The 26,078-nt window shown below is 39.3% G+C and overlaps 1 protein-coding gene across 8 annotated transcripts in view; it reads right to left on the minus strand.

Moving 5' to 3' along the window:
* TRIP12 (thyroid hormone receptor interactor 12) overlaps nt 1–26,078 on the minus strand; it is a 79,891-nt gene that overhangs the window by 30,417 nt on the left and 23,396 nt on the right. For 6 of the 8 annotated variants that reach the window (XM_048314751.1, XM_048314755.1, XM_048314754.1 and 3 more), the window contains exons 2-7: nt 21,870–22,016; nt 13,265–13,390; nt 11,495–12,291; nt 2,501–2,606; nt 1,060–1,196; nt 59–142 (exon numbers count right to left, since the gene is read on the minus strand). In XM_048314751.1, the coding sequence (XP_048170708.1) occupies nt 59–142; nt 1,060–1,196; nt 2,501–2,606; nt 11,495–12,291; nt 13,265–13,390; nt 21,870–21,967 (1,348 nt within the window). In that variant the 5' untranslated portion in view covers nt 21,968–22,016. The remainder of the gene's footprint in view (nt 1–58; nt 143–1,059; nt 1,197–2,500; nt 2,607–11,494; nt 12,292–13,264; nt 13,391–21,869; nt 22,017–26,078) is intronic. The other 2 variants (XM_048314757.1, XM_048314756.1) reach the window with 1 other exon arrangement.

Here is a 26,078-nt window from a genome sequence, read left to right on the forward strand (position 1 = left end):
TATGGTTATTTATAGGCTGCTAACAACGAAAAAGGTAAATTAGTAACAACTTTTATACCTTGTAGTCTTCCCATCTCAGAATCATCTGACTCACTCTCTCCAGAAGTTGTCATACCTACAGCTCCAGCAACAGAACTAGAAGCTAAAGAAACGGTAAGAGATTAATACAGTTACAGTGTCTTTAAAGCCACAAAATTCACACCAAAGAAAGTCTTTGCTATCAGAAGTACACTCTGCATTTAACACTGCCACCAGCGAACTCCTGTACAACTTTCATTTTTAAACAGACCAGTCTAGAGGTCTAGTACTTCCCAAAAGCTGAAGAGAATGGCTTTATCAACACAAGATAATGAAGAAAAAAATACAGCTAGATCCATAAAACAGTTTCAGACAGATTTACCTGTATCCTTAATAAATGTATGCTTTTCTTAATTGAGTATTATGCTGTACTTAGTTTCCATTACTTTTTGTACTGATGTAGCCAGCTCTAGGTATAGAATGTTTAATATTTTCTAACATTCACCATAATTACCGAACAGCTCCTTTGTACTCGCTAATTAGGACAAGATGATAAAATTATCATCTAATAGGACTGTGCAAGTAACAATATTCAACTTGGTCACAAACTTCTCCGGTACAGACATGCTTGCAATTTCAACAGAAAATCTGTAGAATATTTATGAGTAGTTTCAACAGAGCTTTCACAGGTAAATGCATGCCTTCTGTATTCTGAACAGTTTCATATCTTTTCAGCTGGTGATAATTTATGTAGCATCAGCTGAAGTTACTTTTCTTAAAAGTAGTACAAGCTCAGAAACTAACATCTAGATTACTGGATATAGTTTGGATACTACAAAAAAAGTGTACCTGAACCATGTACCAAATAGCCAAAAAATCATAATCAAATGTAAGGGTCCCTTGCACTCAAAAACCTTCCAGCATTATTCACCAACTTAAATAATTTATCTTCAGAACTTAATCTATTTAATTGTTTTTAAATGCAAAGAAGTTTATACCAGCAACTATGCTAAAATTTCTTCAGTTGGAATTTCTTCTTACCTGCAGCTCCCTGGGGAGGCTCATCTGTTCGTGCAGCTGAAGAGTTGACTCCATCCTGGTTGTTGTCAGGATCAGCCATCTTCTCCTGTCGGCGAGCTTCAGCTGCTCCTCTTTTGCCCAGGCCAGAGCCTCGCCGACTAAAGGTTCAAAACACCAAAGTTTCAGACATTATGAACTAAGGTAAGAGGTTTATTAATGTAAGCCTACTAAAAACTACATAATGTTTATGTACATCACTACCACAACATTTCACAAACAAGCAATTCAAGTAAGAATCAATCTTCACAAAATTATCCAACCCTTCTGTACACTCCCTGTCCGGCACCATAGCAGTGATTTGTTTACACTGAGGCATTACAGACATATCCTTACATTACACCTTTCAAGACCAGGCAGTCTACTAAAATATAGCAGTAAAAATGAGCAAGCTTAAAGTGACTGTTAGTTATAAATCATATACACATTTGAGAAGGCCAGTGATAGAGTAACCATCTTTAAAGAAGTTCTGAACTACTGAAAGCAAAAAAAGGACTCTGATAGTCAACTTCGTTTTCAGTGGCAGAACAAGTTTGAGGGGGTGAGCTTATTTAGATTTGCTGTTGTAAAACACTACTGCCATCATCACTACAAATACATATACCTACAAAGTAAACAGTCAAATTCAAATGCACACTTGACAACAGAATCAAGACTTCAGAAGTGGTTTTTTTAATGGTGTGGAAGAGGGACAAGACGATGTGCTGGAACTACTAAACAGTCTAGGCACAATAACAAAAATAAACCTTGTTAAGGTCTCCTATGTCTAGTTCCAGAATATATGCAACTACAGAAGTTTATTGCATCACAGGACACAAACTCTCCCCTCCCACTTAATCTACCAGCTGTTTAAAATTACTAATTCAGGACTACTTCTCCTCTGCACCAGGAAGTACATTAAGTACTTAGATGCAGTTCAGATGAAACTGCTGACAAGCTGAGTCAGCTTAACAGTGCACCCTACTAAAACAGACTCCTGTGTGGTACCATGAAGTCTTATTTTTCAAAACAATCATCTATTTTACTATTCATAATGGACAGTAGTTCAGCACTACCGTCAACACAGAGAGTAGTGCTGAACTACTTAACACAAAGGAAGTAGTTCAGCACTACTGTCTGTCTTCTTACAACACCTCCCTAAGGACAGGATTACTTAAATTTGTGATACTGGCTTTGGCTGTTTCTCTTCCTTCACCTCCACAGCTGAGGGACTTACTGGATGTCTGATGGCAACAAATTCTATGTGCTGTTCATGACACTGGTGGTACAGAGTAATCCAGCAGGCCTGAAAAGCTACAGCTATTTTTACAATAGCCAAGAGATGGACAAGGCCAATTTTCATGCATGAAAATGATATGAATACCAACTCACTGTAGTAATCAAGTTCCACTTCCTTAAGTTTTACCTGGTGCTAGCACAGGAGCCCGTGGTCTTTTGCCGTGTGCTCCGCCGTAAACTGGGGAGCTCAGCAGGTGGTGATTCACTGCGCTTCTTTGTAGATTTTCTTAGACCTATGCAATATGTAAAGAATTGAGAGTAAATCAGTCTTTAAATACACAGCAGTTCTACAAAGAAATTAAACTTTTGTGTACAGGAAACCTCCATGATGAAGAACAGCTTCTACATAAGAAGCACAATAAGCCCACATCAATTTTATTCAGCTTACACTGAGCTGCTATACCAGTAAAAGAAAGGTTCAGGCACTTACTTTTTTCATTGAGTTAAGTAATACTAAACTCCAAGGTTTTATGTAGGCACCTTTTGCTAAACTATATACTACAGCTATAGATCATCTTTCTCATGTTAAACGGGTATCACGTTATGGAATACAAGGTATTATTTCCAAGTTCGAACACTTAAAAGAAGATGCTTTAGCCTTGAAAAAAAGAAACTATATTTCGAGAGGGAAGGCAGTGGTAGTTGCAATCTCAAATTTTAGTCAGTTTTATTCACACTAATATGGCTTAAAAATAACTGTCTTAAATCAGAACCATACTCCCCCTCCAGGAGTCAAGCACTGTCAGTGCTGAGATCTATCACATATGTATTATTTGTGTTCCTATTTCAACGACACCACTTCAGCCCCTCTTACTGTCATAAGGCCATCCTCTATGTAAATAAGCAAGCACATCCTCAGGGCTTTGGAAAAGGAGTTCCAATGCTTAATTTACAAGTATTTGCACTGTTGAAAACTGACCCAATTGATAACAATTTGCTCTAGGTGACAAAGCCACTGTTCTGGTAACACCCCACCAAAGAACCAGGTTAATCTTACACACACAAAAACCCCATGCAACACAACATTCTCAGATGATTCTCAGCAAGCTTACTATCAGGTTGAAATATCCAATGGCAGCTTCCAAAGTAGGAAACTGATAATTTAGGGTGAAAATTAAGAATTTTTATCAGGCCCAGTTTGACATTGCAGCGATCTCACAATACCTCCACAATAAATAAATATAATAGAAGACAACATCATAACACTGAATTCAGACGTATTACTAGAACAGATGTAAACAATTTTGAAAAGAAAAGTAAGATCACTGCTCCCTCTTCTGGCAACAAAACAGAAATAAAACATACTTAAGCATGCAATGCATTTGAGTTCAGAAGTTATCAAATTAGCTCCTATTTCCTTAATCCTAAAACATTCCAGAAATGCAGAATTGTGGTACTGAGGGATGAAATGATAACTATGCAGATTCTGACTGGATATTTAACAGAAAAGGAAAAGTGATCTAAACAGCTACTACTGATCTGGCTAACAGTGTGTCCTTTCAAACACCACAGCATATCTGACCCAGAAACACAATGCTGTGTGCAGTTACATTCCATGCAGATGAAGGTTAACCTGATATTCATGTATTTATCGCACACATGGCTTAGCAACTCAATAAATTTAGCAATCTCTAGGGAAAGAACAGTGTTCTGTATTTAAAACCCACCAAGCACTGAACTGAAGCAGGCCAGTCACCTGAGTTTCCAGATGGTCTATACATATAGAGCACACATAACTTTTTCAAATATTCAAAAAGTAGTGGTATTTTTACTACGTATGCTTTGAAACCAAAACTGTAAGTTGAAATTACCACAACACAATGACTCCAACCCTACTCACAGATAGTATATGTAAGACTTGGAGGTGGGGGGGGGGGGGGCCCAAGTGTGACAGGAGAAATCATAAGGTAGAGATACAAGACAAAACTCATTTGAAATGGTTGCAGAAGGATCCCATGCCATAGATACACTTCTCAAGTACTTGGAAGTACAAGGATACGTGAAAATTTCCCTCAGAGCTGGTTGTATTTTACACTAGAAAATGCATGCTTCAACTGGCACTAGGTATAGCACCGTATTACTCCACAGGTTTGCCCCACTGAGTTCAGACAAATACTTTCTCATATATAACACATGGAAAACTAGGTTACTCGGTACCTGTAACACTATGGTGAAATTCTAAGTGAAATGTACTTTTGCTTCACATTAGAAGAATAAATGAATCATCTTCATACAGTAGAGTTCACTGGAGGAAAAAAGGCATATTTTCATCCTTTATGTCAGCTTACCATTTACTACTTCAAATCTGTGGGTAGTCATTTTCATGTAGCCAGACCTAAATTAGGTAACTTCATATTAGCTTATTAATGGGCTATCGATGAGACACCACACATCCACTGTAAGTGAAGATTGCCTTAGCTTGTATCAAAACAGGATTTCTGCTAAAGGGAAGAGTTGCACAAAGCAGCAGAGCTAGCTTAACAGCTGTTGTTTAACAGTATGGCACATCCATGTCTTATTTTCCCCAAATCAATCTCAAGATGTACAAAGTACACATCTGACACACACTTTCTTGTTTTAGTATTCTGCCAGCCTGGTGAGTTGAGCTTGCTTAAGGGTCGGATGAGCACAGACACCATCAAGCAGTAGGGCAAAGATGCAATAAAATGGGTTGTCCTTTTCCATAAGTGGCATTAAATTAGCTGAGCCATCTTTTTAAACTGAATTACCTCAGAGGGTTGTAGAGAATGTACAGTTACCCAGTTACTGCTTGGTGAGTGAGCTGCAGAATACATCACATCCCTGAGCATCCAGAAGAGCTGAGCACATTTTCGCCTGCTGCTCAGGAACATTCTACTTGTCAGATCTTTCTACATGTTTCTTTTCCCAAGTCTTTACTTTTCTGTCTCTGAGCATCTACGCAGGGTAAAATTGAGCTTCCACCTCCATCTATTAATTTTATAGCTAAAAGAGAAAGCAAAGAAAATCTTCTCACAGCATGTTCCCTTCCTGCTGTTCAATGCTACTCTGCCCTTAAGAAGCTTTCTTAAACAATCAACTTCAAGTCAACCTTACCATCTGCATCTTTTGCAAATCCTTTGAGTCTTCCCAATACCGTAACTTCAGGATGGCTAAGTTCTTCACACTGAGCCTTCTTCCTTGCACTCACATTGTCATTAAAATTTGGGATGGTCAGCACAGCCTCCAAATTGAAGGGTAGTCCTGTGTCTTTAGCAGTTGCAGGAGGCTAAAAGTGGCAAGCATTCACCAGTAAATAGAGCACAACCAGTGTTCAGGAAAATGATATTAAAGATGCCCTGCGTATGCCTGATGGAGGAAAGCACCAGTCATACTGCCACAGACAGACAACAAGGGCTTTCAGAGGAATTAGTTTGATGTTCATCTCCAGAAGTTGTTTATTCAGCACTGTTTCTGTAATATACACAGCAATTGTCACAGACTCACAGAAAAGGCTGGGGTTGGAAGGGACCTTCAGATATCATCTAGCCCAACCTTCCTGCTAGAGCAGGTTCACTGGTCATGTCCAGGCAGGTTTTGAGTATCTCCAGAAAAGGAGACTCCGTAGTCTCTCTGGGCAGCCTGTTCTACTGTTCTGTCACCCTCAAAGAGGTTTTTCTTCATATTTAGATGGAACTTCCTGTATTCAGTTTGTGTCCTCTGCTGCTGGGCACAACTGAAAAAAGACTCTGGCCCCATATCTCTTGACAACCACCCTTGAAGTATTTGTATGCATTGGTAAGCCATGTTTTCTCCAGGCTAAACTGGCACAGATCTCTCAGCCTTTCCTCATAAGAGATGCTTCAGTCCCCTCATTACCTTCATAGCCCTTCACTGGACTTTTTCCAGTAGCTCCTTGTCTTCCTTAAACTGGAAGACCAGAACTGGACACAGCACTCCACATGAGGCCTCTTCAAGGCAGAGGAGCAGGATCAACTCCATTGATCTGTTAGCATCGCTATTCCTAATGCGCCCCAGCATTTTGTTGGCCTTCTTAGCCAGAAGGGCTCACTGCTGGCTCATGCACCACCTGTTCTCCACCAGGGCCTCCAAGTCCTCCTCCACAGGTCAGCCCCTAAGCTACACTGGTGTGTGAAATTACTCCTCTCCAGGTGCAGGACCCTGGACTTGCCTTTGAACTTCATTAGGTTCCTCTCCACCCAACTCTTCAGCTTCTCCAGGTTTAACTTAATGGCAGCACAGCCTCTGGTGTATTAGCCACACCTCTCACTTTTGTATCATCAGACTTGCTGAGGGTGCACTCTGCCCCCTCCTGCAGGTCATTGATGAACCAGTAGAACAGCACTGGACCCAGTACTGACTGCTGGAGAACACTGCCTGCTACAGGCCTCCAACTGGACATTGCATTGCTGATCACAACTCTCTGAACTTTGCAATTCAGTCAGTTCTCAAACCAATTCCTTGTCATTTACCTCACCCACATTTCATGGGCTATCAGGATGCTACAGGAGACAGAATCAAAAGCCTTGCTGAAATCAAGGTAGACAACATCCACTGCTTTCCCCTCATCTACTCAGCCAGCCATTCCATCACAGCAGACTATCAGTCTGGTCAAGCATTATTTCCCCTTGGTGAATCCATGTTGACTACTACTGACAACCTTCTTCTGTTTCACATGCTTAGAGATGACATGCAGGATGAGCTCTTCCATCTTTCCAGGGATGGAAGTGAGGCTGACCAGCCTATAGTACCCTGGGTCCTCCTCTTTGCCCTTTCTGAAGGGACACTGGCTTTCCTCAGGCATCTCTGCTGTTCTCCATGACCTTACAAAGGTGATGGAGAGTGGCTTAGCAGCAACATCTGCCAGCTCCCTCAACACTCATAGGTGCATCCCATCAGGGCCCACGGATCTGTGGGTGTCAAGTTTACCTAAATGATCTCTAATCCAAACCCCTCAAAGAAAATCAGGTTTAAGCAACTCATATTCAGCACCTGCAAAGACTTCAGAAGTAAGCTTCAGAATTAAAGCAGAAGTACAGGCTTTCTTATGGCAGACATATATTGCTTATGCCCTGACATCATCTTAGTTTGCATGCCAAGCACTCATGTTTATGAGTCAGAAGGAAAATACATTCAAACAGGCTAAACCTGAAATAGCACAGCCTAACAAATCAAAATAAAAAAATCTAACAACTTCACATTTAAGTGTGTTTACTCATCAGCATTTTTTTAAAGAATATTTTGTTGTGCAAAAGTTTTGAATGCAGCTGTACTGGAATCACTTATTAAGTCTGAATGTACTATCCAAGTCAAAACAAACTTAGTCAAACTTTCACAGTTCATAACCTAGAAAGCCCTTCATCTGCAGTTCAGAAAGGCAATCAGGAGTGATTTACTTGTTAGGCCTGGAATTTTAGACTTCAGATTGGCTCCTGTGCAAGGCTGCTCTTCAACTAATTGAGATAGAGTGAAAAGGGCTGCAGCAGGGGAAGGCAAGACAGCCTCCTGTCATTCTAATATTCCACCATTACCCTCCCTCAGTACCAACCCAGACATCCCCAGCTCTTACAGAAGCCCCACACAGCCGGTCACAACCATTAAACCAAGTATCTCCAAGCTAGCCATCTTACTGCCTCAATCCCAAGTCCACAGCTCCAAGGCTCTAACTACCATCACCCAAGCTAGCACTGTTACTCACAATCCCAAATAAACTAATTCAGAGCTATTTTCTGACTCTCTTCTCTCTCACCTTTGTCAAAACCCTCAAAGCCAGGAGTTATATATCATTTACACTCTGTGTTTAGGTTCATGTGGCTTTTCAGTGCCTACACCAATAACCTCCCTAGCCCCTCAGTCTCCAAGTATTAGGTAGAGATGTCTCAGGCAGGGACAGCTATCCTAAGTAATCTCGCTCTCAGCACTGTCCCAGCCACTCTTGCCAGCTTCTTCCTACTTAAGGGCCACAAGACAATACACAAAGGACAGCAAAGATTTCCCTAATAATGGAAACATAATTAAGGTTGATTTTATAGTGTTATGTAATCAGTAACATGACCCGATTTGCAACATTTAAGAAGCCCCTACAACAGATACAGCTTGAAAAGGACGTGAAAATAGTGAAATCACAACAGCAAATGAGAAGCTTGCTTTCTTCCTCTCTTCCCCCTTTCTCCCCGTGAAGAAATATTCAACTACTCAAATAGATGTGAAAAACTTTAGTCTAGCCTATTTTATTATTCCAACATATTCTTTAGTTGTTATTCAGTGATGTCACTGCTCTGTTACAGAGACTTCTGTGTAGAGCTTAACACACAAAGTCACCTGGGCTGGATTTAATACCTATTACCTATCCAGGAGGACTGGACAAGAAACCTCAGGGTAGTCTCCTCATTCTTCTCAAGCATGTGAAAAACTTCTACAAAGATGGCAGCCATGCTTCTCATTCTTCACTTCAATAGAGTAAGGCAGAGCAGCTGCTCTTATTTTTCATTCAAAGATCACAACCTCTAACAATGCTGCTTCTACTCCTTGAATTGCATCATCTCCACAAGAGAACAGCATTGCATTTATATAGACGTGACCAATCAGATGGGGCTTTGAGAACCTCATGCAGTGGAAGGTGGCCCTGCCTGTGGCAGGGGGTTTGGAATGAGATGATCTTTAAGATCCCTTTCAACCCAAACCATTCTATGATTTTGTTAGCCTGAATAATCCCCCCTCTCCTCCCACTTATTTTCCTAGAACCACTTCCACCCATCATTTTTTTCTGAAGTTTTTGCAGTTGTTACGTTTGCTTTTTTGTTTATATCCCACTAATACTATAAGCCCTATTTCAGACTTCTCCAAATGCGTTTCATAATATATACACCTACAAAAGCCTACTAAGTTTAAGCTTTTAGTTTCTACACAGAATTACTATGACTTCTAAGGGCTTGTTTCCAGGTAGAAAGGCATACACCTCAATTTCATCTAGATCACTCTTTGCCTTCCCACTTCAGAAAGCTCCAGGGTGTTAATATTTGTGTGAGACACAGCTTTCTTCTGTTCCCTTATCCTCTAAGGCTACTGGTCTGCTACAGAAAATAAATTTGAACTTACCCATTCTTTCTCAAAAACCTACCCTGCTGGTTTATTTTCTTCATATTTTCATGACGCTTCTCAGCATTATGCAAAATGTGTGTTTTGTTAAAACACAATTTCAAACTCTTTGGACAAATTTGAAGTATGTCACACAAGCTTTCTCCTTTTTTAGGAGACGACTAAGCTAACAGTAGTTATTATTGATTCCAAGATCACTTCAACCTGCTGTCAGAGAGCACTGTTCGAAAGACTGAGACTGTTTGAAAATATCACAGCTTAAGACTTCTGTTCTATGCTGAGCTCTTACAGTGATATTTGGCAATCAATGATATTTACTGGAAAAAGTTTTGCTGTAATCGATAGTAAAATAAAAAGGCATTTTGGACTTCCTAATATCACCTGTTAGTACTTTTCCCCTCCCTCAAATTGAAATGTCATCTACAGAAAATTACTTGGATCTCTATTGCATATAGAAGAATCTCTCACCATGCTTTGTGCCCCTTAGCAGTAACATTTTAGACACACACACACACCCCCCTACAGTCCCTACCAGCTCGGTTTTGTCACATATATTTCAACATCTTCTGGCAAAAGACCTTTAGCTCTTCTATGAACTGAAAGTTAAGTCAAAGCATCTTTCTCAGTACAGTCTTTGCAGTGACAGTTTAGGCTCACATTCTCAAAGCTGTTTTTCAAGGTACACAACACCACCCCCCCCACACCCCCCCCATTGTGCTATCCCACCATTCCCCTTCTCACTCCTTCATGAAGTTTTGTAACTTATCACATGAATTGCTCTCTGCCTTCATCTTCTTGTCCACTTGTTGGAGATCAATGCTTTCTCCTCTCTGTTCCTTTTCTTCTTTGCCTGTAGCCTGACTTAGCTCAGAACTTGTTGGTCATTCCCATTGTTACCTGACTTCTACTCACTTCCCTCTCCTTCCACCCTGTGCAAATTCAGAGTTTTTATTCTGGAATTCATCACCTGGCAGCCCTGAATCATGGAGCAGGTAAAAAAAAACAAAAAAAAAACCTTGCTGTAAAGTAACTCCTCTCTCCTTCCCAAATGCCATTCTTCATCTGTTAGGCTAGGTCATTCCAGAATCAATACTCCAGTCATGCACATTATCCAAAACACACCTGTTAAATTTAATTGACCTATGTTGATTATACAGGAAGACACCCAGTTGCTTTTGATTATTTCACCTATTTCCTGCATTAGTATTAGCTATGGATGTGTCCCAGCTGGGACAAGCTACCTGTGATCATGCCTAAGTAAAGGAACAACAGTAAGCAAGTTTAGGAATCCAACCTCTTACATCAAGTTTTAGAGAATACATGCAGTAAATAAATCATTCAGTACACAAAGGCAGCAAAACACATTTTTTAAAAAAAAATTGGTCAAGACAGAGCTACAAGCATATCTGCATACTAGCAAGCAGGTGCTCTGCTTGGAAACAGCCTACATTTCTCAGTGATCATGTTCAAGAACAGTAGCTGCTATTCAAACTCAGCACCTGAAAGAAGCCATACTTTGTAAGAACAACTTAAAAGATAAAGTGACTAATCCCCAGCACTACGTACACCAGATTTACAACATTACTGTTCTTAAACATCACAGATTCTCACAACAAGGAAAAATCAGGAAACTAAGTTTGAAAGAACAAACCACATATGATCTACTTGTTTTCCAGCATTTATCATTCCCACTTCAGAACAGAAGGCTTAAGAAAATGAGGGGGGGGGAAAATCTGACAAAAGGAATATAATCAATGTTTTATAACATATATGTCCCCATCACAACATCCAATTATTTTGCATGTATTTTATTTTGAAAATCAATTTGCAAGACACAGAAGCAACTTAAATTTACAGAACACTGACTGAACTTAAATAGTCTGCTTTAGCTGTAAATAGTTTCAGTCACAGCTTAACTTAGCAGAACATAACTAAAAGTTAATTTTTCTAGGAAGATCCCAAGCAGCTTGAAAAAAGGAGGATTTGTTTAGAAGACTTGATTTTAAAACATATGTGTTTATTCTTCCACAAAAGAACGACTTACTTGCTAGCTTAGCCTGTAGTCCTGAAGGTCCAGGTTTTGATGTCTCCGACTTGGAAGAGCCTGGTAGAGACAGTTTTGTTTTAGGGAGACTGACTTTTGGGCTGAATCGAGCAGCCCAGTCAAACTTTGAAGAGCCACCTGTTTTACTCGGTTCTTTGTCCCTGCTACTCCTTCTTGGACTGGGGCTGGATGCAGAACGGGAACGTCTAGCCTTACTCTGGTCCTTTCCCTGTTTCACTCTGGCACCCTGAGGAACAGTAGAAGAAGCAGAGGCAACAGCAGAAGAGGAGGAGGAGGTGGAAGCTGAAGAAGAAGAATCGGTGATGGTGCTACACCCAGCTTTGGCTGAGGTCACCGATTTTGAAGCCAGCTTGGAGACTTTTGCTGACTTTTCTTCAGTGCCAGTTGATTCAACTGATGACCCACTCTTTATACAAGACAGATTCTCTGTCCTTTTCCTTTTCTGACTTCGGGAGCTACCAGCAGCTCCACCCTTTCTGGTGTGAGCCTTGCTTGTTGATGGCAATTGTGTAGACTTGGGCTGCTCTTGGTCTGAGTGTCTTCTCTTAGATTTAGTATGTGGCTTGTTAGTTTCTGAGGAAGTTTCAGTATGTTGAAGTGCTTTGGGTTTTTTAGCAGAGCTAGGAGAATTGGTCCTCCTGTAATCTGGACTAGCACTGCGTTTAACTCCTCGAGAATTGTCTTTCTTAGGCACTTGCCCCGTTTTTTGCTTTTCTGAAGTATTGACTCTCTCCGGATCTTCTTGTGGTATTAAAACAGCAGATGAACTACAGCCTCTGTAGAAGTAAGCAGGAACAGCATTAGAGTTGAACTCAAGAAGCCTCACAGTTGTAAGAGTTTTGCATGCTAAACGTTACCATTCTTTAATAATAAATAATAAAGGAAACTGCATGTAAGAAACACTGTTAAGTTTACATTGAAGCAAACAAAAACCCCCACATGCTTGTATGAGAACAGTTATATCACACATATTTGCTAGCATAAAAACTAAGTAGATTGCAAAATAAAAGCACAATACACCACCTTTCTAAAAAGGAAGTTATAACTTGAATATATTTTACTTTTACATATATCAGTATGTCAAACTGATTAAATCAAACAAAAAAAAAAAAATCAAGCCATGAAACTTAACTGAATGTTTGAGAATATTAGTTCCACAAGAGAGTAAGGAGTGTTCAGTAATGCATAACTAGTCATAACTGGACTCTAGTTCAAGAAAGACTCTTAAAGAAAGGACAGTTTCTCATCAAATCTTTAAATTGATGTAGTGAATCACACACAAAAATGGCAAAATTCTCTTCTATGTGATAAAAAACTGTTCCAGTGCGTAGATAGTGGAAGCATATGCAGAACAGACACACAAAACCAAGATGATTACCCTGAACACAGGTCTACTTTAGTTTATTGCATGTTTCAATTCATACTGGACATTGCTCTAACCCCCTTGAGCAATCTTCTCCCAATATGAAGCAGAAGAAGGGGAGAAAGACCTTGCAAGTATTCCAGGACTAGTTATGCAGAAATCATTTCCTCCCCATCACTGATGGAATGCTCTTAGTTGGTGAATTAGAAAAAAAAAAACACAAACAGAAATTGAAACCCTGAAATATATCCAGTGAAAGCAATACCTAGATTAGTTAAATATCTATTAGTCACATGTTTTATAAGAACTCTGTATAACTCAGTAATTATACACAGTTTTGAAGTGCAGATAACACTAGTTAACATATGAATATGAAGCACAATTACCTTTTAGAAAAGTGTCCCTTGGACTGCTCAGAAGTAGTATTAGACTGCACTTTGGGTGTCTTTGAAATAGATTTTCTACTCTCAGGAGGGCTATGTGCCTTATGTTTTGCCTGCCCTAAATGTGACCTGTCAGTAGAAAGTCAAAACAGAAAGCTATCAGGATTCCAAGATACAGACCTGTAGGTAGAATATTGTTTATTTCTGGACCATTTACAAATATTAATTTACAGCTACAAACCTTTCCACATCAGCTCCTAATATTAAAGCAGCATTTCAAAAGAATCACCTGATGAAGTTACAAATCACTACCAGTGTAATTGTTTTGCAAAGCACACAATTATTTAGTCATTTTAAATGAATAAAACATCTTCTCACACCTGAGTTTTGCAGATAAATTCAGATCTTTCTGGTGTGCAAGATTACTGAATTATTCACTTAAGCATTAAGCTAGCACAGTAAAGCACAAGACTAGAGCACCTGTCAAAGATCTCAAAAACAGATATATACTCATCTACCTCAAGATTCCACGCATTAAGTCTTTATACAGTTATGAGTATTTACATCTTTGCTCTTCAGTTAAAAAAAAAAAAAAAATCAAGTGCTCAGAATGGGAATGCAGCCAGCTCCACTTGGTAGGAAAGCTCAACCCTACCAGTTATTTTCTGGCTGCAGATCTATCAGTTCAAAGGACTGAGAGCTGTTTGGTAACAGTCGAAGTAAGAGGAATGAAGAAATGCATACCACCAATGAAGGCAGTCAAATGAGACAGGAAACTTGCAATGTCAGAGACAGGAACGAGTTTCACATAGATAAGCTGTAAGAGGTCTTCTAAGCAGCATTCAGCTGCATGCAAAAAATGGTTCATTGTAGGAACTCTGACTGAAGGACAAAGATAATACTATACACCATGGATAAAATTTCAGACTTAAGTTACATCTTCATTTATTCCACATTTACCTTGAAACCCACTCAGAATCACCATCTGCAAGACTCAGAAGAGAGCGCTCATCAGCATTTAAAACAGGACAGTATAAATAATTGCTAAGGCAAGAGACATCTCACTTGCACTTCCCAGATAAAATGCACTTTTGACTCAGCTGTCACCTGGAAAACTTTACTGCACATATCCTACCTATACAGAAGCCCCATGAATCACTAACCTTCGAAAAACCTCAAACTAGTCTATTACTAATGCTGAAAGAAGCAATGTTTCAAAGTTAAAGAACTGCCAATTACATGGTCATATGCTATAAACCCAGGTCTAGATACCCTGTGAGATGAGCTCTGCAAACATCCTCAAAAGCTACAGAGGGTGGAGAGGAATGTGGACTTCCAATTTAAGTGTTCCGCTCCAACCCATGACCCCAAACATCACAAAGTTTAGGCCAATAGATTAAGTGGAAGTGGTAAGAGTTCCACAAGCTTTGAAATAGGTTCTCTTCCAATGAAATGCCAGTCTAGTAGAACAGGCAGAGCTAAGTATACTACACTGACCAGAAAGTTTCCCGATCCTCTTCAGGATTTCAACACAAACTTGAATCTCAGTAGAAAACAAGTACCAAGTCTAACCATAAGGATGATAACTACATGGTAATTTGCTTAGAGTCAAAACAAAATAAATACTGTTTTTCGTGATAACTTTCCTGCTTCTGAATTATTCTCATTTAGTCAGTTACTCAGATGAATGCACATAGACAGTACATGTCCAACATTTTCTGTGCCCCATCTAAGAGCATGACAGTCTGGAAAGATTAAATTAACAGCATCTTCTCCATACTCCAGTAATTAATTTTATTTATCATACTATAAGAAATCTTGTTTACTATCAAAAGCAAGTGAAATAAAAGTGTTATATCTTTAGGTCACAATAACAAACTCCATCAAGGTAAACTTGGGAATGTTTCACCTAATCCTGAGTGTTTGGATTTTCCTTTTCCCAACAAAAGATTAAGGCGTGAAATTTAATTTTCCCCATGAAATGTTTTTGTTATGGGAGTAACAGACATTATTACATAATTTACACTTGGCAGGAATCTTGGGTTTTATGTAAGCTAAACTGATCAGGATTCATTTATTCTGAAGTATATTTTAAAAGGTTACTTTCCCATAAAGATTTTTTGTTTTGCTTTAGATATTCACCAAACACAGTAACTGAAGAACTTTCCAACTAAAATACTGCTAAAGCAATACATGCAAAACATGCACTGAGGAGTTTCCACTTGTTTTAGGTTTCTCCCCTTCCATGTTTAAACGTTTTGGATTCTTACAAGATTTCCAAGGACACTTTCATACCAATGTCCAATTTGTGTGGACTATTAAAGCTACAACCATATCTTAGGGATCATGAATACATGCAGAGTATTAGCATCTGCTTTGCTTTCTTTATCCATCAAACTATCAGTACAAACAACCTTCTGTGCAAAAAGGTTACTCTAGAAACGTGACAAATGGGAAGTCACAACTGAAGAGAATTTTTTTCAAACCTACTGTGCTCTCACTTCTCACTGAGTTTAATCACTCACCTTGCATATATTGCAAAGAGAAGGTCCGCAATACAACGGCAACTGTGCATGCAGTAGCATGTCAGTCAAGAGGAATATGACATGAACTCTCCAAGTTTTATACAAGAGCAAGAAGATTGAGAATTTGATTACAGGATTAACGTAAAAAGCCGTACGCCAACTAAAAAGTATCATTCTCCCAATTTATACTAAAGTTGTAACAGTTTACTTAAGATCTCCTTAAAGAAGTTAACTCTCATACAAAGGTAGGTAGAATAGCCTGTAGAGCTCAGAATGAGCAATGCCTGAAGAGCAATCAAGTGCTAAAAAAGATACATGCACAGCTGGAAGGTTGGGGGTTTTTTAAGATTGTAAACTACATGTATATTTGTCCATAATCCAAGGCTTTTCACTTGTAACTTACCATTACAAGCTCTTCAGTCTTTTCCATTAATACAGTTATGAGCATTTTCATTAAGAATCTTCATTCCAGCAACAAGTGTTTTGAGAGACTGAGTTCCTCATTAATGACAAAAAATGATGAGCTAAATATTTGAGCTTGCGTTTGTCCATTTCCACTCTCAGGGGCCGCTCCAGAAAGGGGCTGCTCCAGAAAGACTGAGCTCTTGCTGGACCTTTAAGTTGTTTTGTAGGGGTTTTTTGTTTTCCTTCCCTCCCTCCCCAAACATAAAGACAGTTTCATAAACAACTCCAAGGCTTCATTCAACTGGGCAAAGCTGTCTGCTGATGCACATTTTAATACACAGGCAAACAAAGTTTAGAGTAACACACATACAGAAGTTGACAAGCTAACCACCATTTAGCTTGCTCTGTTATATAAACAGTATGGTGGAAAATGCCAGCCCTGAGCAAAACTATAATAAAGAACCAACTAGAACCTGTTCTCAGAGAGTTACTCTGAGCATATTCAAAAAAAAAAAAAAAAACCAACACAACATACCTTTTGAAGTTAGTTAATAAACAAAGTGTTTAATCTAAGTCATGTTCCTCAGCAGCTGAGAGTGAGAGCTATTAAATGCTTCCAAACAAAGTCTGCAAAAACCATCCTTTTACTTCTGTCAAAAATGAGATTAAGAAAAAAGCAATAGCACAGATGAAAAAATGCTGTGGAAAAACACCTACTTTCTCTCCTCAGAAATACTCCACTTGTCTTCCCCACCAACTCAAACATCATAATTTAGTTTTTTACAGGTCTTAGGTAAGTTCTTACCAGTTAACATATCACCAAGACTGGTCCAAAACCAAATCCTGTTTAGAACAAAAGCAGTATAACTGACAAAAGCACTCTTTCTGCCTATACCAAAATCCTACAAGCAGTCAACAACAATCTCATTTATCATTTAGCCTTCAATTCCAAATACACACGAACGTGTACATATTTTATTCCAAAACACTAAAATTTGCTTATAAAGTATCCTACTTCCATATATAACTCAACTGCATAGCAGTCACTTATGTCAAAGTGATATCCTGCTTAAATACTGATACTCCTGAAGATTCCATAAGACTAATATGCTAAAAGATAAGCACTGCTGTAATTTAATGCCACTTATTAAAAAAAAAAAAAAGAATTTTTTGCAGCTCTCGTAAAAAAGTTCTAGTACATGGGACCACTTCCATTACTCTATACCAACATAGTAAAACATTGCTCACAACTGAAAGGAACAATCAACTGCTCCATGTCCAGGAAAGATCTTATTGTGTGCCTCACAATACCACTTCCAAATTGCTCCCATTCAAAGTAAATCCTATGGCATGACTGGGAACTAAGCCAGGAGGGCACAATTCTTCAACACACATGGTAACAACATCAATATACAGTTGAGAAAATGACAGTAAGTACCTTCCACCCCCTCCTCCTCCCCCTATGAAAAGAAAGCTTCATTAACGCATCTGCTTTGGTTTACTGCTGCAAAGGGAAACTTTAGCATCATTATTGCTTCCTTACAAACCTGCAAGGAGTCATCCTTCAGAGGAGAGCACTCCAAGAGACACTTCAGACAAGGCTCATGCTGCACAATTATAAAGGTGCCATCATAAAAGTAATTCTAAATTAGGAAGTAAACACTAAACACTTTTCAAAATGGTAGTAAAACCAGTAAAAACTATAGTACCCACAAGAGCTGAAGTTCATCCAAAGCACAAAGTTATTGCAACATCACTACTGACAACAAAGTGAAGAATCACATTAGTTCAACTTCACCAAGGCCAATTTGTTTACATGCATACATGGGGGGAAGGAATGACACAACACCACCAGTTCACTGGTTTATATATCCCTTTTCAAATACAGACCCCTTTCCTCTTTTAGAGAAAAGCACACATCACTGTTACAGCGCAAACTGGATATAAACAGCATCTGTCTGTCTATACTTCTTTGAGCCTGGTATCATTGTTTGTATTTTTAAACAGATGCACCTCAAAATCAAACTCAAAGCTCCTACCAAGTTACTATGCTGAGTGTGAAATTGCTGGTAAAACTCCAGCAGAAAACCATTACAGGCATCCCCTGCTCATTGTGACTCAAGTACTGATGTTATGGGGACATCAAACAAGCCCAGTCTACAGGAACTTGGGCTTGCATTGTTGCTTCCAGGTTAAGCCAGTCTGTCAATACTCGATGTAACAGGAGGGAGATTCTGCATTTAGAATAGACCCAAGAGAAGTTTGGAATTTCCAAGGTCTTCATGACAGTGAACTGTAGCAGCTCAGCAAGTTAAACTGGCAAAGTTTTAACAAAAGACCTTTAAGCCGTAAAAGTATCAAAGATTATAGAAAGACACAGATTAGTACTTCAGCTTGGCAGCACTATCATTCTCCGGACTCCCTTTCTTAACACTTTTATCAACTAAGGTCTCTTGCATTCACTCCAGTCAGACCATAAAAGAGATCGAGGTAACTCTAAGGCTATTACAAGGCCATCTGGCCATAAAACACGGTTACCTTGGATTATTGGCCTTCACATTCAAGTCTGAAATTATGAGTGACAAACAGCATAAACTCTTCAAGCTCTCGTCACTTAATTTGTATTTTGAAAATGCATGCACCTCAGCCACAAGAAAGCTTTAAGAAAAAAGCTGCTGCATTTCCAGCATTGAGAAAGCTATTTATACAAAGCAGAAATGCAATCAAGTACACAAGTTCAGACAGTATCGAAACCTGCCCTTGCTCGAAGGGTTATGATTGCATATCTATGACCAAAGTGAAATAACCTCCAACTTCAGAAGGTGTGGCCCTTAAGTCTGCTTACAAACTTTGTGGCTAATTTTAGGCATGAAGCAACAACCCTCTACAGAGTCACATTACTGTCTAATTCCCTCTTTTTTTTTTTTATTAGGAAGGGGGGGAGTTGGGAGTTTTTCATCTTTGTATATTGGTTTGTTGTTTATGGGGGGGGGGGTAAGAAAGAAGTGGATCTAATAAAGTGGCTGAATAAAATCTCACACTGTCTGTACAACATCAGTAAGTAGTATGGATCAACAGAAGAAAATCTGTAAAGCAAGACAGTTGCCATTAAGGATCAGTGTCCACCATCTCTGCATTTCAATGATTTCTACTTCAAAGCATCCCAGATTACAACCACAAGTGACCAGCATACACACACTGCTCTCATAGATCACAACTTTCAATTCAGTTTCATCCAAAAAGATTCCAGTTCAAGTGCTCCAAGACCATTCCACATTAGCCAAAACACAGCAGGTGAGGATGACTGATTGGCTTCAAAAGAATATTCCCAGCTCCAACTAAAATACTAACATAGATATATCTCAAGTTCGCAGTTACTTGCACAATATTAGCGTATTATTGAAACTAGTCTTTCCACAGTTTGTTTATTCTAAGTGATTTCACAGCTGAAACTGAAGAGTTTCACTTTTTACTGATGACAAATTCAAGAAAAAGTGAAAATAAATTGTCTCAGTCATCCCAAAAAACCCATTAATGTAAGAAAAGGTGCATTGTTTTTTGCTCAGTGTTTGTTTGGGGTTTGAGTTTTTTTTAACTATAGCAGCCAAAGCAGTGTTTATCACTGGACTACACCAAGGCATAAAAAGAAAACTCAAGCTGTGAAGGCTAGACCCTCTATAATGCTCAGCAGCAGAACCGAAACATACTATCCCACTGCGTGCTAGATACATGGAAGGGTAAGTCCTGTGAGGTTTGTGTCCAAAGACATGCACTAGCTAGAAACAGTCATCTGAGAGCCTGTCTCTTTCCATGTCATCTACAAATTTTATAAGGACCTCACAGATCTATCTTACATTGGTCCTTGTAAAATAGCCATTTCTGCCCAGCACCTTATTAAAAAGATGCTGATGACGCTAAAAGAAGATTAATTAATTTTAAATTTTGTATTAACCAGCACGCTTTAACCAGGCCTCTTTATAGGCTATGCCAGCTCAAAATGCTTGTTCAGAGATGCAAAGGCAGGGGAGGTCCTGTTCTAAAAAAGACCCAGATTCAAAGAGGACTTTAAGCTTCTTTCATCCTCTTTACTTAAGCAAGGAGCTCTGGTTCTGATAAAGGTCTAACACAGTTTAAGAGTGCAATACACTCCTGTTCATGGAAGTCTGGTAAAAATTTGGTGAGGAGTGGAAGAGGTCCAGTCATTTAAGACAAGTGAATTCCAATCATTGTATGACAGCATAACAGATCACAATGCACCAAAACAATGGATGAGTGACTTTCTTAAAAGAAAACAGTGCTACCCTTAAAATTCTTCAGTTTGTCTGACTCGCTGGGGAGTTTCTCCCTGGCATTCTGCTGTAAAACCTGAACTAACAGTCGATATCTGAAGAAGAATTCCCCATCTCATCTCCAAATAACTCACCTCCAATTCTTTATTCTAGGGAGAGGTTTATTCGCCCCAGGTGAAGTTTAGTGTGAAAGGAAAGAGCTGGTAGGAAAATATCTAACTTAAACATCCACCAAGATGCAGAGACAACATAGAATGGGCAGAAGGGAATGAAGGGCTCACTATGCCTCTGTTAAAAGACATTCTCCAAAACCAATTCTAGCTTACAAAATAATCAGCTACATAAGGCAGCAACTTCCCCTAGTAATGCCACATCACTCCAAGGGAGAAGCCTTGTGTTTATCATCTGCTCTTCCCCTTGTACAGTAGACTAGTTTAGAGAATGTGAAGCTGCATAATTCTCCCTGAAGTTCCTTATAAGTTGGCCTTCTTCACCCATTCAATAGTTGTTCAGCTTGTTCTCAGTTAGGCTTACACTAGTAAGAAATACACCACATTAAAATGTATAGCCCAATTCCTTCCTAGTAAAAAACTTTTGTGCCATTGATGTGCAATATTTTAATACTCATCCCCCCCCCCCCCAAAAAAAAAGAAAAAGAAAAAAATCAAGCCCAAGGTACACATATTCAACAACTGCACCAGTAACATATCTGAGGGAGTAGAATATAGACAGATTTGCCTACCATCATACTACAACCTTTCTTCATTAGACTGATCTTTTAACAAAGTTAAAGAAACACATATCCATACAAGCTTCACTCATGGCAGTAATAATACAGTCATGCATAGGAAAGTTTTAAGAATCTTCTTTGTTCTGCACTGCAGAGGCAACCACTTAAATACAATCCGGTCCACTTGCTCACTACATCAGGCATATTAAATGATGGCAAACCTTTTTTTTCTTTAATTATTCAACAGCTGCACAGGATTTACATGCAGTGCAAAGGTAACGGAGTACCAGTTATTCACTCTTCTAGAAGAGGAACACAGATTTTCCCAGATTCCCAGTAACAAACTCTCCCTGTCATCCCCCTACCATATTTTTAGTATCAGTGGAAGAGAGAAAGGGAAAGAATTTGTACTACCTGTGATTTAGGGAAAACAGCTTTTTCTCCCCTATAGCTTTACTACTGCTATTCTAGCTGAAAATATATGGCAGTGAATTATCCATGAGTTTATCTCACACAAAAACAGTACAGGTAGCATTTCAGGGGTGAAAAGACTTTATGCAAATTTCAATGCTTGGATTGAAGGGTGGAAAACTTCATTCTCTAAATCACATCAATTTCACCGTTATACATTTGAACACACTCATAGGCAGCAATCATACCTTCCTCCTACTGCGTCGTCTTGTGGCTGGGCCCCGGCAGTGTTCCTCTGTGAACGTCGCAGTGACCCCCCTGGATTGTTATTAGGCCGGTTGGACATTGGCACCTCTCTCCTGAAGGGACATACCCTTTCTAGACACTACCATTCACTGAAAGACAAGAGAGGAAGAGCCGTAAGACATGTGGCATGAAGACTCACTGCCACACCCCCAGAGGTAAATGTAAAATGCTACTGTTTAAGCAAAAACTGAAGACAAACTTTTAAACAACTTTTAGTTAAAAGACTCATGGACAAGGTTCTTCTCAAGAAGATTTAGAACCTTAATACAGAGCAACCAGACTTTGGTATATACAGCATATAGATGATCTACTGGACTAAATGACCTTTAAAGGTCCCTTCCAACCCAAACTACAAACTCCTCTGTGATTTTGTGATGACACCTTTTTTTTTTCTAGCAGGCTTCTCTAATCATAAGGAGACAGGACAAGGGCACTTTAGGAGAATCTGTGTTTATCAACATTAAGGAAAAATTCAGTGCCTGATAAACAGCAACAGTATTCAAGTATTTTAACTTTCATTGTAGGAGATTACAAAGCCCATTTCAGGAATAAGCAGCAGTATTCATAACATAACTACAGTGCTTTCCAAACAGCTTCTTTCTCTAGTCTGATTTATGCAACTTTCATTTGCATAAGGCAAGATATATAGTCATTCAGGAAAAAAGATCTAGCTTTATAATCAGGAAGTTTTGCTCATGAGAGCTAAATTAAAAAGTATTTGAGACAGAGGGATTAATGAGTGCACACTATTTTTAAAAAATAATCTATGATGGCTTTGTATTACAACTTGTGGAACTGCTTTGTGACTTCTAGAGGTCTACAGATATTATTTTTGTAGTTATTTACAGAAGACTACCATAGCCCCCAGCCACAGTCCTCAGGAACAGACATATTTCAAGAACAAGCCTCACTTAATTCCTCAATGAAGAGAGGTGACTTCTGTATCCTGTGCTAAATTGGAATTTCCATGTAGAGCATAGCAACAGGACCACAATCAGCAAATCCAGTTTTACTGTTTCTAATTTTGTGGAATCTGGTAAAAAAAAAGGTATTTGCAGGGGAAAAAAAGGAAGCTGTAAAAAGAAAAGTAACTCAAGTTTAAGAACTCAGTACTCTATATGCTGATTTGGTACCTATTATATCTAGGGCACAGTAAGCAAGAAGTCTGTCATGGAAAAGTTTAAAACGCTGCAGCTTCAGATTCAAATTCAAATGTCTCCAATGAAATAACTCTCAAGATCTGGCATTGTCAGTGAAGACAGTGAATAGCTGAACATAATTGTCTATTCTTCTGAAAAGGGCCTATAGAAGTGAACAAAGGGGACAGGAGGAGAAGGGAGGGCAAAAAAGAATCCTAAATGACACAGTTTTACTGCAAGCCATAAGAAACCAGGCATATAAACTGGTATTATGCAAACCATTACCTCACATATGATGCTAAAAGGAACATGTATATCATCAAGACACTTGCACAGTGCAAGAAATTATTTACCAGGATTCTGCTAGCTCAGATTCAGTCTTGTTATACTGTAATAATACAACCTAATACTGAAAGGTCACACTTAGCATGCCAGCAATACTTTAAATATTTCCAGGAATTGAATACAAATACAAGTTAGGCAGTAGAATTGCTCTCCATCCTAATCCAAACATCACAGAGTCAAAAGCATCTTTTGGAAGTTTTTCATGTTCTTTGTACTATGAGGACCAACACAGCAGCAAACAGCAAAAACAGAAACTAGAATTAATAAACAAATCACTTTTACCTTCATTGGTTTGGTTGGGTTTTTTTTTTTTTACGTTTGGCTTAGGAACTTGAAAGAATGTAAGTAAAGCACAAAATACACAATCCTACAACATATAGTTGTTTGATGAACCTCTTAGCTAGAAGTCCTGATGACTAAGTTGAGAAAGCTATAAACACTACTACTACTAAAAAGGTGAACTTTCCCTCTTCACAATTGTTTCCTCTTATTCTAACCCCTTAATCACAGCCAATATTCCAACAGAAACTTTTAAAGCTTTTCAGTAACATGTAACACCATCAATCTACAACTTCTTATACTTTAGAGCACAAAGAGATTTACAATGAAACAGAAAAAGCTTGCAACTGCTGGAAATCATGGCAGCTTGCTGATGTAGCCAGATCAGTCAAGCTGAGGAGATCGCCAACTTGAAGCACTCTCTTCAGGCTAGCAGTGCAAGAAAGCCGAGCATTACCCAGGCTAAAAGCTGACCAAGGGCCCAGCACTACCCAGGGGGTCCAGCTGAAGTCAATCACAGGCATTGTCAAATGTTGTTGCACATTCTCTTTTTATTTCCTTGTATTCAAACACCAAATGAAAAAAAAAAACCAAAAAACACCTCCTACTCTTAGAAATGAGGAGCATTTTGTGCATTTTCTAGAAGGAGGGAGTAGTGTCCCCTTCTGCACAAAGGTCAGTTGGCATTGAAACTGTAATAATGTCAAACGTTCAGTCATACTACAAAATCATTGCCACAGAACTACTGTCTCATCTTGTACCAGTTAAAATGTGCATTCCAGCAGGTTTCATTCTGCAAGGAGCAGTGCTCACTTGGACCTCTGCTAGGTTAACCATGTACTTTCCCACCTCGGGTCAGAAAATGGGCTTCTCCACACACCACCACAAGAGTCAGCTAAAGAAAACATCACACAGGCAATCCTGGCCCTCCCTAGGGAAACTTTCGTTTAATACTGATCTATCTGGGTGTGCTGGTTTTGTCTGTGATTGACTTGAATTTACTCACAGTGGCTGGTACAGGGCTGTGTTTTGGATTTCTCTTGAACACAGCATTGATAAGAGAGCACAGTGTTGATAATACAGATGTTTTTGTTATTGGTGAAAAGTGCTTACACAGAGCCAAGGCCTTTTCTGCATTTTGTACTGTCAGTCATGCTGGTGAGGAAGCTTGCGGTACATGGGATATTGGGAGGAGACCTAGCCAGGAAAGGTGACCCAAAATGACCAAAGAGATATTCCAGACCACATGACTTCATGCTCAGTATATAAAGCAGGAGGCAGCAGGAGGAAGGGGAGAACATTTGGAGTGATGGTACTTGTCTTCCCAAGTCACTGTTACCATGATGGGTCCTGCTCTCCTGGAGATGGCTGAACACCTGCCTGCTCATGGGAAGAAGTTAATTCTTCGTCTTGCTTTGCTTATATGCACAGCTTCTGCTATTAGATTGTCTTTATCTCAACCCACAAGTTTTCCAGTTTCCACCCTTCCAATTCTCTTTCCAATCCCACTGGTGGGGGAGTGAGCAAGCAGCTGCCTGGTGCTCAGTTGCTGGCTGGGATTAAACCATGACACAGGGTTAGCCAGATACTTGAAGTAGTCTGTGTTTAGAAGTGATGTAGCACAATGTGTTGTCATACACATGGTATTTTCAGCTGCGTGTAAGAATGAAATGACAACTGTTTTATCCTGTAAGGCCTCTGCCAAGTCAAGATGATGCCCAGAGTTATCTTCTATATTGAAACCTCTCGACTTAACTGCATTTCTTACTGTGTACTTGTTGCCATATGACTCCCAGTTTGCTTTTAAATATAATGCAGCTTCATGATTCAGCTGTGACCTTTGGCATCGAAACATTAAGTCTCACTGCAAGCCGCACAATACCATAAGCCCAGTTAGTCCAGTAATGAAGAGATATTTTCACAACTGTGCCTTCCACATCCTGAAACAAGAGAAGAGCCCAGAGGTTCCTAAATCAGAACTGTTCTCATTCAGACTTGTCCCTCTGAGTCTCACTCCAAGCACTTGGCTTCTTCTTTCCCATTGTCAGACACCTACATTCAAAGGAAATGTGCAACTCAGCAGAGATCAGCCGAATGTGCCAGTGCAGTCCTGCCAGATTTTAAGACAATTTCCTCAACTACACTGATTCTTCCTAATACCCACAATAACAAAAAGCTACACCCATCCATCAGACCTCCATGCTTCCGCAATAGACAATGCTATTTAAGAATTTTTAAGCTCAGATCCCCTTCTAACAAAGTTATCTGCACGCAAGCCTTTTTAGTTGATGTTTCGTAACTCCATATTCCTAGCTATGATGATGCCAAAGCATGGGCTGCAGAGGGCTCTCATCATAAGCAGACTCCTTAGAATGAGGATCAATTTCA

The sequence above is a fragment of the Corvus hawaiiensis genome, chromosome 10, assembly GCF_020740725.1.
Source record: "Corvus hawaiiensis isolate bCorHaw1 chromosome 10, bCorHaw1.pri.cur, whole genome shotgun sequence".
NCBI classification, from domain to species: domain Eukaryota; kingdom Metazoa; phylum Chordata; class Aves; order Passeriformes; family Corvidae; genus Corvus; species Corvus hawaiiensis.